The sequence below is a fragment of the Miniopterus natalensis genome, chromosome 5, assembly GCF_054644295.1.
Source record: "Miniopterus natalensis isolate mMinNat1 chromosome 5, mMinNat1.hap1, whole genome shotgun sequence".
In the NCBI taxonomy this organism is placed as follows: domain Eukaryota; kingdom Metazoa; phylum Chordata; class Mammalia; order Chiroptera; family Miniopteridae; genus Miniopterus; species Miniopterus natalensis.
The window spans coordinates 79997859-80009946 of NC_142085.1; the positions used below are offsets into that span (position 1 = coordinate 79997859).

At 39.4% G+C, this 12088-nt stretch overlaps 1 protein-coding gene across 3 annotated transcripts in view; it reads left to right on the forward strand.

The window, feature by feature from the left end:
* The window catches only part of GRM1 (glutamate metabotropic receptor 1), a 258781-nt gene that overhangs the window by 179155 nt on the left and 67538 nt on the right, over positions 1-12088 (forward strand). For all 3 annotated transcript variants that reach the window (XM_087817195.1, XM_016223919.2, XM_016223920.2), the window contains exon 3: positions 1629-1864. In XM_087817195.1, coding sequence (XP_087673321.1) covers positions 1629-1864 — 236 coding nt within the window. The remainder of the gene's footprint in view (positions 1-1628; positions 1865-12088) is intronic.

The following is a 12088-nucleotide window of genomic DNA, read 5'->3' on the forward strand; positions in this document are numbered from 1 at the left end:
GTGGATGCATTTTCCTTTTCTTAGAGCATTTGCTTTTAAAAGCATGTCATTGTAAATTCTTTCTCTGTTCCTTTGAGATATAAATTTTCCTTTAGCCTTTGCAAGTTTTATAGGAGAGAAATTTCTTTCTCAGTGACCTGGGATCCATCCCTATAAAATGCAATCACTAAAAATGATGGATTAACCTGGAGAGTATTATACTGAGTGAAATAAGCCAGTCAGAGAAAGATTTATATCACATGATCTCACTTATAAGTGGAATCTAATGAATATGATAAACTGACGAACAAAATAGGTCCAGAGACATGAACGCATGGAACAGACTGACATATCTAAGGTGGGGGAAGAGAGATGGGAAGAGATTATACAAAGGACTCATATACATATATGCATAACCAAAGGACACAGAAAATAGTGTGGTGAAGGCTTGGGGTGGGGGAGGGGGTGGAGAGAAGGGGGTAAAGGGGGGAATTGGGGGACATCTGTAATATTGTCAACAATAAAATCAAATTTAAAAAAATGATAGCAAACATCTATCCCCCAGTTTCTGTGGGAAAGTGAGAACCTGACTTAGATAAGGGGCAATTACCAAACACAGGTGGCTTAACCACGTTGACCAAGCTCCCCTCAAAGTCCTCCAGCACATTCTCACTAGCTCATCCCAGCACTTAAAAACCCTTCCACCTTTTGGTCTAGCAGATTGGGTTTAGAGTTGTGGCCTATTGGGATAGTCTTGAATAAAGTCTTCTTTGCCTGCTTCACTCTGTTCAGTGCAATTTTTCTTTGACACTCTCTTGGGGAGGGATCACAACCACCCACATGAGGGTTGGCCTGGCTTACATTGGAGCTGTATCATTCACGGCAGATGTGGACATTCTAGAAGGTGACCAAATAATAAAGATTCAAACCCACTGAGTAAAATATCAGTGAACAGGAGGATTCTTTTATTTTGGGGGGTGAGATTGTTTTCTTTTATTGCTGTTATTTTGAAATAGCATTAGGAGGGGGGAAAGCATCTGGTGTTTTCTAAGCAATGCAAATTTGAACAATGTCTAGGAGCAAAATCTGTGGTTATCATGTTTCTGAGCTAAATCAATGTTCTACCTCATGTAATGCAGCTTGTGTAATGGTTTTGATTGCAACCTTGAAACCTTGTTGAGCTCTAATTATGAAGACCCTGGGTACCTGAGTCTTATTTTCTTGTGGTCTGGATGAGAACTGATGGGCTTTGTGATCTAGTTGTAAAGAGCACTGGGCTTAAGAGCCAGACAACCTGGATCTGTATCCTGGTTTCACCTAGGTCTCAGAACACCTTCTGACTCAGAAAAAGTAAGTAACACAGAATCTGGTGACTAGTAAATGCTCAATAAATGTTAGTTCTTATCATTGTTACTATCATCATCTTCATCATCACTTTTACTACCGTGAAAGTCAAACAGGATTATTATGATTTCAGAACTTTCTACTCTCCACCAAAGAAATGTCATTGATGGGTAGTGATGCTAGCTTAAAATAGGCTTTAGCCTTGCTGAATTGCTTCATTCGTGCACAACTCTGAGCTCTGTTTGTGAGACGTTTACCTCTCTCTCACCTTCCCAAACCCTGATTTTTTATTTTTTATTTTTTAGTGATGGATGGGCAGACAGAGATGAAGTCATTGAAGGTTATGAGGTGGAAGCCAACGGGGGAATCACAATAAAGCTACAGTCTCCAGAGGTCAGGTCATTTGATGATTATTTCCTGAAGCTAAAGCTGGACACTAATACAAGGAATCCCTGGTTCCCTGAGTTCTGGCAACATCGGTTCCAGTGCCGCCTACCGGGACACCTTCTGGAAAATCCCAACTTTAAAAGAATCTGCACAGGTAACTTGTATTCACAAAAATCACAACTTAGAGGTTTGGTCATGTCCTGCAACCCCATGCAGCTTATTGAATGGGAGTAGAAGGCACTGTCTGGAGATGAAAGGCGAAATTGCCGTCTTTATAGAATAGCTGGAGTGAGGAGGGAGTGTGTATTGCCCGAGGGATTCATGTTTCTATATTCTGGAAAGACTGCTTTGGTCTCTGGTGGAACAAATGATAAGAAGAGGTAACACCGGTAAAGGAAAAGCAAACTGGGAATTCAGGTATCCCAGAGGGAAGACATTTTATTGCAGGGGTGCTTAGGGGGTGCTAGGCACAGACATAAGTAAGCAGCACTGGTTCAATCCCTTTTTTCTCCTTTATGGCTTGCTTCAATGTACAAGTCAGGAGAAGGAGAGAGAATGCCATGCAGGGCCACACCACCAGCATGGGTATGTGTGGGAATAAGCAGCAAGAAACTGCGCCCTCATCTGTAGGCTGGAATGATGGTTCCCCGAGGATCTGAGGCTTCCCGTGCCTTGCTTACTGGCACATCGTTCCAGGTCTTTCAGGAGCTCGGTGAACTCCACAGGATGTCCCCTTCATTCCCACCCTCCCCCAGAAACTACTATAGCCCAGATGTCTTAACATGGTAACTTTTATGAGTACTATCATTACTGCAGAGAGACATTGCTGTCCCTTGCCCATGCCACAGAGATAGATCCTCCTTGGCCTCCCATGGGGCCGTTCAAGACCAGTTGCCCATACCAGGTTGATAACATGATGTACAGGCTTTAAGGACTATCCATGACCAAATTGATATTGCCCCACAGTGTATGACATGTATTTCCTTTCACTAGGCTGAGCAGATATTATTTAGAAAAGTCTGGAACCATTTGTACATACAACACTCATGTGTAACACTGAATCAGCGAGAGAGAGAGGGAAGGAAACAGAGAGAGACAGAGAAGTATATAATCCATGGCTCCAGACCTGGAAAAGGTTTGTCTCCCTGGGCAAACCAAAACACATTATACACAGGACATAGCGATACATCACAACCAGAAACAGAGAGACTTTATAAGACAATAAAAGAAAATGGCTAATGACATGAAATATTTCTAGTTTTAATAATATTCACACTTTGATGTTAGAAATGATTTAAAATACCAATATATTTAAATGCCGTGATATATGTCTGACTTGCTAAGCTTCAGCAGAGCTCAATGAAAACTTTTCTGGTGTGCATGTATTTTCAATCAACCAAGGTTATTAGAACTTCCTCAGTGTGGCTTCTTGGGAGGCTGAGAGCCAGGAGTGGGGGAAGAGAGGTGCCAAGCAGCTAACCCACTTTCACATGTGAATCTCAACTGACTTCTCCTTTCTCTCAAATAATAGGCCAACAGAAATTAAAAACGCGAATGAACCAATAAACCACCTAGTGCTTTCACCTTATTTGCAAAATAAAGACATTGAGGGGGGAGGGGCACCAGTTTCCTTAGGTGCATACAGTTAGTGCAGCAATGGGATTAGGACACACACCCCTTAAATACCATAATTCTTGACTTAGCATGTAGCAATATACAATCTTTTCTTGTTCTCTAATTCTTCCCTAATCAATTTTTTTTTTCCTTCCTTAAACTGTGAGCTCTTTAAAGATAGAGAGTACTTGTAACCCTCCTAGAACCCTGTACAACATTGACTTTGGAATCTCGGTCATTTCTTAGTAGCCAGTTGGTGAGTTAATTTGTATTCTTTCAGTATAGGGAGGCAATGAGTTTTACTTTTTTAAAGAGAACAGTTAAGGACTTTTATTTTTTTAAATAAAATATATTTCATTCCTTCACATAATTTATTGAGTACCTACTATGTGCAAGGCTTTATTCTAGGAGATCTAACTATAGCAGAAAACAAAACAAAACAAAAAAGCAAAAGAACTGTAAGTAACAATCTTACACGAAAGGCTTAGAAATAAATAGTAAACAAAAATAAATTAAACAAAATATATTCTCAATGGATCCAAAGAACATTGAAGAAAGTAAAGACTGAGGATACGGAAGATGGGATAGAGGGATTGCAGTTTAAAAGAGAATGACCATAAAAGGCTCCCTGAGAAGGTGACCTTTGATTAAAGACGTGGAGACTGAGGGCCTGAGCCGCGTGAGCACTGGGGAAGCGCATTCCGAGCAAAGGGAACGACAAATAGAAAGAAGCAGCAGCGTGCTTGGCTTCGTGGCAGAGCAGTAGGGAGCCGGGCGGGCTGGAGCCAGTGAGTAGGCAGGGGAGTAGGAGGGAAATCAGAGAGGCTCACAGGGGAGCAGATTGTGCAGCATTTGGCTGGCTTTTGTGAGGATTTGGGATTATTCTGAGTGAGGTGGAAACCACTGGGAAGTTCAAGCACAGCAGAGACATGGTTGCCTACTTTTTCTGAAAAAAATAAAAATAAAAAAATCACTCTTTCTGCAGTTTTAAAGCTTTGACAGAGGGGGAAGGCCGAGGGAAGCGGCACAGTGAGAAGGCCACCGTAATCATGCAGGTGAGAGCGTGGCAGTGGGGCCGTGGTAGTGGCAAATGTGCTGGAGAGAAGTGGTTGAATTCTGAGTACATTTTGAACAAGAGTTTAGGGGATTCGCTGATAGAATTTTCCAGAATGACTCTGGTCTGGAACTGCCAAGGTGGTGTGTCCAATTTACAGAGATGCAGAAAACTCCAGGAAAAGCAGGTTGAGAAAGAATCAGGAACTGGATTTTAGACAATCTGAGATGCTTGTGAGTGATGCCACTATGTCACTGTATGTCACTATGTCATTGTGGTTCATTAGAAAAATTCAGAAGAGTACTTATTAAACATACTTGAATGCCTTTATGTGAAAATTTCCAAGAGAATATTTTGTGACCTGTGCTCTCAAATGAAAGTAAGAACTCCGTGGCCATGTACAATAATATTGCATGTCATTGTCCATGCAAATGTCAAGGTTAAAGTCTGAACTTGGTTAACATTCACAGCAGGAAATAAGAATTTGGAAATTTATGGATTTCTCTTATATTATGCTTGACTTTCAAAGCTATTTAAAAAAATATATCTTTATTGATTTCAGAGAGAGGAAGGGAGAGGGGGAAAGAGAGAGGAATAGAAACATCTATGTTGAGAGTCATTGGTCAGCTGCCTCCTGCACACCCCCTACTGGGGATCGAGGCCACAACCAGGGCATGTGCCCTGACCGGGAATCAAACCTTGATCTCCTGGATCACAGATTGATGCTTAACCGCTGAACCACACTGGCCAGGCTCAAAGCTATTTTTAAAAGCTTCTTATGTGATTACAACCCTTAATAAACATGGTTTACGTCGGCATTTCATTCTGGAGACAAGTTCATCAAATATTTCTCTATTTTTAATTCTAAGGAAGGCAGAAGGCCTATTTAACTTTTTCTGTTTGGAACTAATTCATCAAATGTATTGATCTTTTCTGTGGCAGAAATCCTAGAATTTCATCTGGAGCAGTGTTTTTCAATGCTCTGTAGGTGTGTGTACATTCATGCAAACTCGCTTTGTTCTTCAGGGCTAATCTCTGTAGTCCTGTGACATTGGCTCCCATTGTTACTGAGGGACAATGTAAACTTTCTCGTTGGGTATCATTCTTATCTAGTTGAGATCCTTGAGTGCCAAATATATTTCATAGTCTTCAAATGAATATGCAGACACATATTTGAAAATCAGTGTGAGGAAGTAGAATTAGCCTTTCCGTACTATTGCTAGCTATTGTTTCTGTCACTCATTTTTATGTCTTCCATTTGGGTCACTTTGAGTGTTTTGGAAAGTTTTGATATTGCAGTAAGGTTTCATAGAAACTTTTGTTGAGCTTCATCTCAGATGACACTATTTAAATAAAGAGTTCTTGTGTACTAGATGGTCAGTTTGCATATTAAGGGTCCTGAACCCAGGCTGAATAATTTGGGAATCACTGTGGTTAATTAACATGTACTCCATGCAAAGACTATCTCAGTGCTTAATTAGCTGAGAATATCAAGGGATTGGAGATGTGCTGGAAAAGCACTAAGTGAAACATCAAAGCCTAACTTCTAAAACATTAGTCATTATGAAGACAGTGGAAAGAGCAGTTATAAAGCAAATCAAAGTCATTCTCTTCCAGTAAACATCTTAGTTGCTCACAGCACTTGTGCCCAGCTTGCAGTGGCAGAGTGCTTTATCATTCCTGATGGGAATCGCCAGCAGGGTTCCACGGGAGTCGAGAGAGTATTGCATTTGGAAACGCAACCCCTGGGTCCCGCACTGGTTCCCTTAGGCATCTGCCACATGACTTGGTGGGCCTCTGCGTCTCAGCTTCTGCAACTGTAACATGATCATTTCTATTTCACACAGGTGTTGTGAGAATTGAGTAAAATGATACAAGTAAAATATTTTGCAACCTGTAAATTCTTGCATCAATCTAAGGTGTTATTATTAGTGTTATATCTTACCAGAAAGTAATGACATGGGTCATCTTATTAAAATTTATAGTTTTTGAAATTATAAATTTAAAATAACTACAGTCCAGAATGTGAAAATTAGAAAAAAACAAGCACACAACGCTTAATCAATCACCTTTAGATAGTGCAAATTAGATGTTTTCTTTTATATTTTCTATGTAGGCTTTTATAATTTTTTTCTAACTATCAAAGCAATACATATTATGGTCTACCATATGCAAATTGGAAATACATAAAAGCATAATAAACAGAAAGAACATTTAGAAGTTGCCCTTATGTAACCACTGATAATCACTATTAATTTTTTATATATTTCTGCTTCATATACTATTAAATTTTGGAGTATTTTATATTTCTCTATTAAGTTTTAAATCATGTAGCAATATTATTTTATCTACTGTGTTTTTAAATGAATACTGCCTTTTCTTTTAAATTTATCATTTTATCGCTGTCATTATATTTTTTATTCTTAATGGCTGCATAAAATTCAGCAAACAGATAAGCTATAATTTACTTAACCACTGCATTCTTCCCACACAGTTAGGCTGTTTCGAGCTCTTCACAAATTAAAGAAAGAAAAAGCTGCTGTGATATAATAACAATCCTTCTTCCTAAACCTTTTTTTGCATTTCAGATAATTTTCTCGAGAAATATTCAGAAGTTGAATTACTCAATCAAAAGATATAAACATTTCTAAGGCTTTTAAAAATAAGGAGTTCGAAAAGGTAACTCCTACGAAATTCTATGCACTTTTATCATTTTGTTTTGCATAGTGATAATCATAGTGTGCATATAATTCTGCATCTTCTTTTCACTTGGAATTATACTTTACTTTTTTGATGTTGATGCATGGCCTTTATAAACACCATTTTAATAGTTCCGCAATATTCTACCCAATGAAAATACTATAATTACATAGCCATTCTTATATTGTTGGACATTTAGTTTGCTCACAATTTTCTTATTTAAAAACACACACCACTGAATATGGTACAGTGAGTTTTCCTGGCTGTTTTTGTTACTGTTTTTGAATTGTCCCCTTATGTCATCCAAAAACTGGACAGTTTGGGGATCTCTCAAACACATATATTACCATGATCTTGCAACGTGGGGTATTAAGACCTGCTGTGGCCAGCGGTGTGTCACCTGTACGAGTGTCCCAGGTGCATACGTCCTCACCAGCTTCTTTCACAATCCAGTGACTTTACAGCCATCGTTTTACTCTCTCTCCTCACTCTATGTGCCAAATGGGCAACAGGTGGGCACAATGCTTTTTAAAGCTAATGCACCCTTGTCTTTCACGGTTATCCAAGACATAATGAAAGAACTTGGATGGCACCTGTAATGCTCACCAGCAGCTCAGGACTTGTCAGGTCATGACAGGTAGTCTGATGTGACAACGTTTCACGACTTCCAAGCGCGTGTACGCTTGCTCCAGTAGCTTGGAGACTGCCGTTTACAATTTTTAGATTGGTGCTAATTTTTATAATATGTTTGCTTCATTATTAGATTTCAAACGTCATGGAATTTCCATTTGAACTGCCTTATTGTGTAAGATTGGATGAGATCGGTCCATTAGCACTTGATTCTGATTAGGATAGTCCGTAAACTGAGATCGGTTCCCATTTATTTCATCCCATTAGGTCCTAGGGTAAGAACTTCTCTTTTCTTTTAGAAGCTTGGCCCAAATGCCAATATGCATTCTTAGAGGATATTATTTGCCTTCAACATGAAAATTAGTACTATCAATTGAGATTATGGGAGACTTCACAATCTTGCATCCCTTCCAATATCCATGTTACTTGAAATGTGAATTTACAGCTCCTTGCATTAAGAAGTAGAGTTTTATTCCCTTATGTCTTGAATCTGGATTGATCTTATTAGTTCCAAGTCTAGGCCTCAAGGGGCTTGACCTACTGCCATTCTCTTCCTTGGAATCCTCCCTCAGCTGTAAGTAGATGCCTGAGTTAGCTTTCTAACATATGCGCGATAACAGGGAGCACAAATAGGATGACCTCTTAGTTGAGGTCATCCTGGACAAGCCAGCCCCCAGCCTATCTATTAGCTGAATATTGACACATGAGCAAGCCCAGCTGAAATGAGACATCTCCAACCCAGAATAGCAGAACGTCCCAGTTGACCCCCTGATTTATGAACTAAATGAATACTTGTTATTTTAAGACACTAAGCCTTGGGGCGGTTTGTTAAAGAGCATTATTGTAGCAATAGATAATTGATAAAGAGTCTTCGGAGCCTTATAATCCATGACTGTCACGTGGAACAATATAGTTGGTTTAATTTAAGTAAATATTTTAATTCATTTAATTTAATTAGATTCTCAACTCAATGCTAGAGTCTTTCCCTCATAAGGAACGGTACAATGTTGCACCCTGTATCTCATGGAACAAAGCCAGTGGTTTTCATAGATCCTGCAATGCAGAGGAAGTAAAACCCCCTAATCCAAGGCAGTGAAACTTTTATACTTGGGAATGCTGGTGTGCATACAGGAAGGGCTGACAAACGGGGTTTGTTTGTGCTGAGCCCTCAAAACAGAATAGTCATAGGTTCTGGTACCAAGCTGGTAGAAGCTGCTTTACGGAAAGATGTTTCAGAAGCTTTGAATGTCGTCTTAGTCAGTCTGGGCCGCTAAAACAAATCGCCATAGACTGGGCCGTTTAAACAACAAACAGTTACTTGTCACACTTCTGGAGGCTGGGAGGTCTGAGAGCAGAGTGCCAGTACGGCTGGGTGTTGGTGACAGTCCTTTCCCTGCTTCCTCACATGGTGGAGAAAGAGAGAGAGGAAGCAAGCTCTTTTATAATGGCACGAATCCCATCATGAGGGCCTCACTCTCCAGACCTTATTACCTCCCAAAAGCCCTATCTCCAAATACTGTCACATTAGGGATTAAGGTTTAAATAAGAATTCTGAGGGGACACAACCTTTTAGTCAATAGCAAACGTGTCTATATCTTTTCGTTGGGAGAATAAAAAGAAATTAACCCTGTGTCACATCTGGACATTATAATTTCTCAGACAAATATCATTAATTATCACACATAGATGAAGCTCTGAAAATAATGTTATACTATAAGCAGTCTTGGTCTGCCTAGCTCTTATTAGTACTTTTGACCTGTACTGCCTAATATGGTAGAAAATAGCCCTGTGTGTCTGCTTATATTTAAATTTAAATTAGTTAAAATGCAATAAAATTGAACATTGCAGGTGCTCACTCTCACTAGCTACATTTCATGTGTTGATAGCCACATTTGGCTAGTGGCTGCACCTTGGACAGGACGGATGCAAGAGTTTCCATCATTATAGAAAGTTCTGTTGCACAGTGCTGCCTTCGACATTTCTAACCCCATAAAGCAAGTTTGATTGCTTCTTTGGTTATCTGGATTTAATTCACAAGTTAGTGTTTTGAGCATGATCACTTGTTGACAGGGCTTCCACTTTGCTTGTTGATTCCCATAAGCAGCCACCCTGAATAAGGTGGATTGGTTTTCACAAAGACCAGGCTTATCTGGACTTGTGCATGGTTCACCATTAGAGCACATGTCCTGAAATGCAATTCTTTGTTATTCTTGAATAAACCCATTTTTCTGGATAAATACCTGGCTATCTGTTTAGGTCAACAGAAGTAACACAATATATAAGATGTGGAGTAACCCTATGTGTAGCCATTCGGGAAAATGTAAATATATACTGGCCTCTCATGCCAGGGTAAACTTTTTACGAAGTACAGCCATAGATTTTAATCAGAAAGAATTTATGCACTCCTATGTTCATAGCAGCACAATTTACAATAGCCAAGATCTGGAAACAGCCCAAGTGCCCATCAGTAGATGAGTGAATAAAAAAGCTGTGGGACATTTACACCATGGAATACCATGCAGCTATAAAGAAGAAGGATCTCTTACCCTTTGGGACAACGTGGATGGAACTGGAGAGTATTATGCTAAGTGAAACAAGGCAGTCAGAGAAAGACAAATATCACATGATCTCCCTTATATATGGAATATAATGAACAAAATAAACTCATGAACAAAATAAATCCAGAGACATAGAAGCAGGGAACAGACTGAGGAATCTCAGAGGGAAGGTGGAAGTGGGGGAGTGGGTGGATGGGGAGAGATTAATCAAAGAATTTATATGCATAAATGCATAACCCGTGGACACAGACAATAGTGTGGGAAAGGCCTGGGGTGGGGCTGATGCAGGATGGGGGGATCAATGGGGAGAAAAAAAAAGGTGACATCTGTAATACTTTCAACAATAAAGATAAATTTTTTTAAAAAGGCAAAAGAGGGGACCTCTTTTATAGGCTTGGGAGGGGTTGTTGTAAACAAAGAGTTCATTGGAGGAAACTAAAAGTTCGAAATCCGGTGGCTTTTTACTGGCTGACTTACGGCGGTATTCCACTGGCTAAGCTGCTGCTGGCAGGAAGGAATCCCTTCTGCTCGTGCTGAGGGAGTAAGGCAGAATAAATTCCTGTACCGAGGCAGGCTTCTCCTTCTTGGTGTCAACAGTGTGCGCTGAGTGGCATGTAGGTGAAAGCTTTCTCTTTAAGCCTCCAACTCCATTTTAAATGAGGTTTGTGTTTATTAATTTTCACTTCTCACCAGCAGTATAGCTTTGTGTTTCATGTCCTGTACACATTTGCTGCTGGGGAATCTCACACGAAGTAAAAATTATAATTTCAGCCACTGTAAAACGTTACAGTCCTTTTTACGGTGAGTATGATAAATATATTTGGAGTCTGGCTCATTTACTCTATTTTACTTTCATAGTTTTATCGAGGTGCAGTTGCCATATAGTAAACTTCACATATTTAAAATGCACAGTTGGATGAATTTTGTCATATGTGCATGCCCCCAAAGCAATCATGACTATTAAGGTAATAAGCATATCATTCCTCAGACTCCCTTGTGTCACACTGAAAATTCCTCCCTCCCACCCCCTCACCCTCATTCACAGGCAATCACTTATTGGCTTTCTGTCACTATAGTTAATTTGCAATTTCTACGCTTAAATATGAATGAAATTATACATTGTAAACTCTTTTCTGTCTGCCTTCTTCTACTCAGCATAATTATTGTGAGATTCAACCTTGTATTTCATGTATCAGCAGTTCATTCCTTTTAATTGCTGAGCAGTGTTCTATTACATGGATATACCATGATTTATTTATCTATTCACCTGGTAATGGGCATTTAAATTGTTTCCAATTATTGGTTATTACAAATCAAGCTGCTATAAAAGTCCATGTACAAGTATTTATATAGAAATATGCTTTCATTTCTTTTGGGTCAAATCCTAGAAGCAGAATGGCTGGACCTTGTAGTAGTTGTATATTTATGAAGATGACTTTGAGCTAGTTGTAAGTGGCAGTAAAAAATACAGTCTGGACAACAATTGCCCTTGAGGGATGGCCTTAGCATTAGCTGGTTGGTTGAAAAATGGGCTTTCAGAGTATGTGATAGCTTGGAAGTCAGAAAAAATCACAGGACTAGAATGGATAGCATACTGTCTATCATTTCAGGGACATGAACTTTTTTTATTTCTTAAATATCAGAGGGAAGCATTCTTAGATTACTGCAGTATTTATTGTAAAGGTCAATTTATGCAATATGCAAGCTAGTTGGTTTCTCCACAGGGGTCTCATTTTCTACTTTCTGCGGTTGGCTGGAGGCTAATACACAGCGCATATCAGCCAATGAGAGGTGTATTAGTTTTCTTCTGCTGTCTTAAATA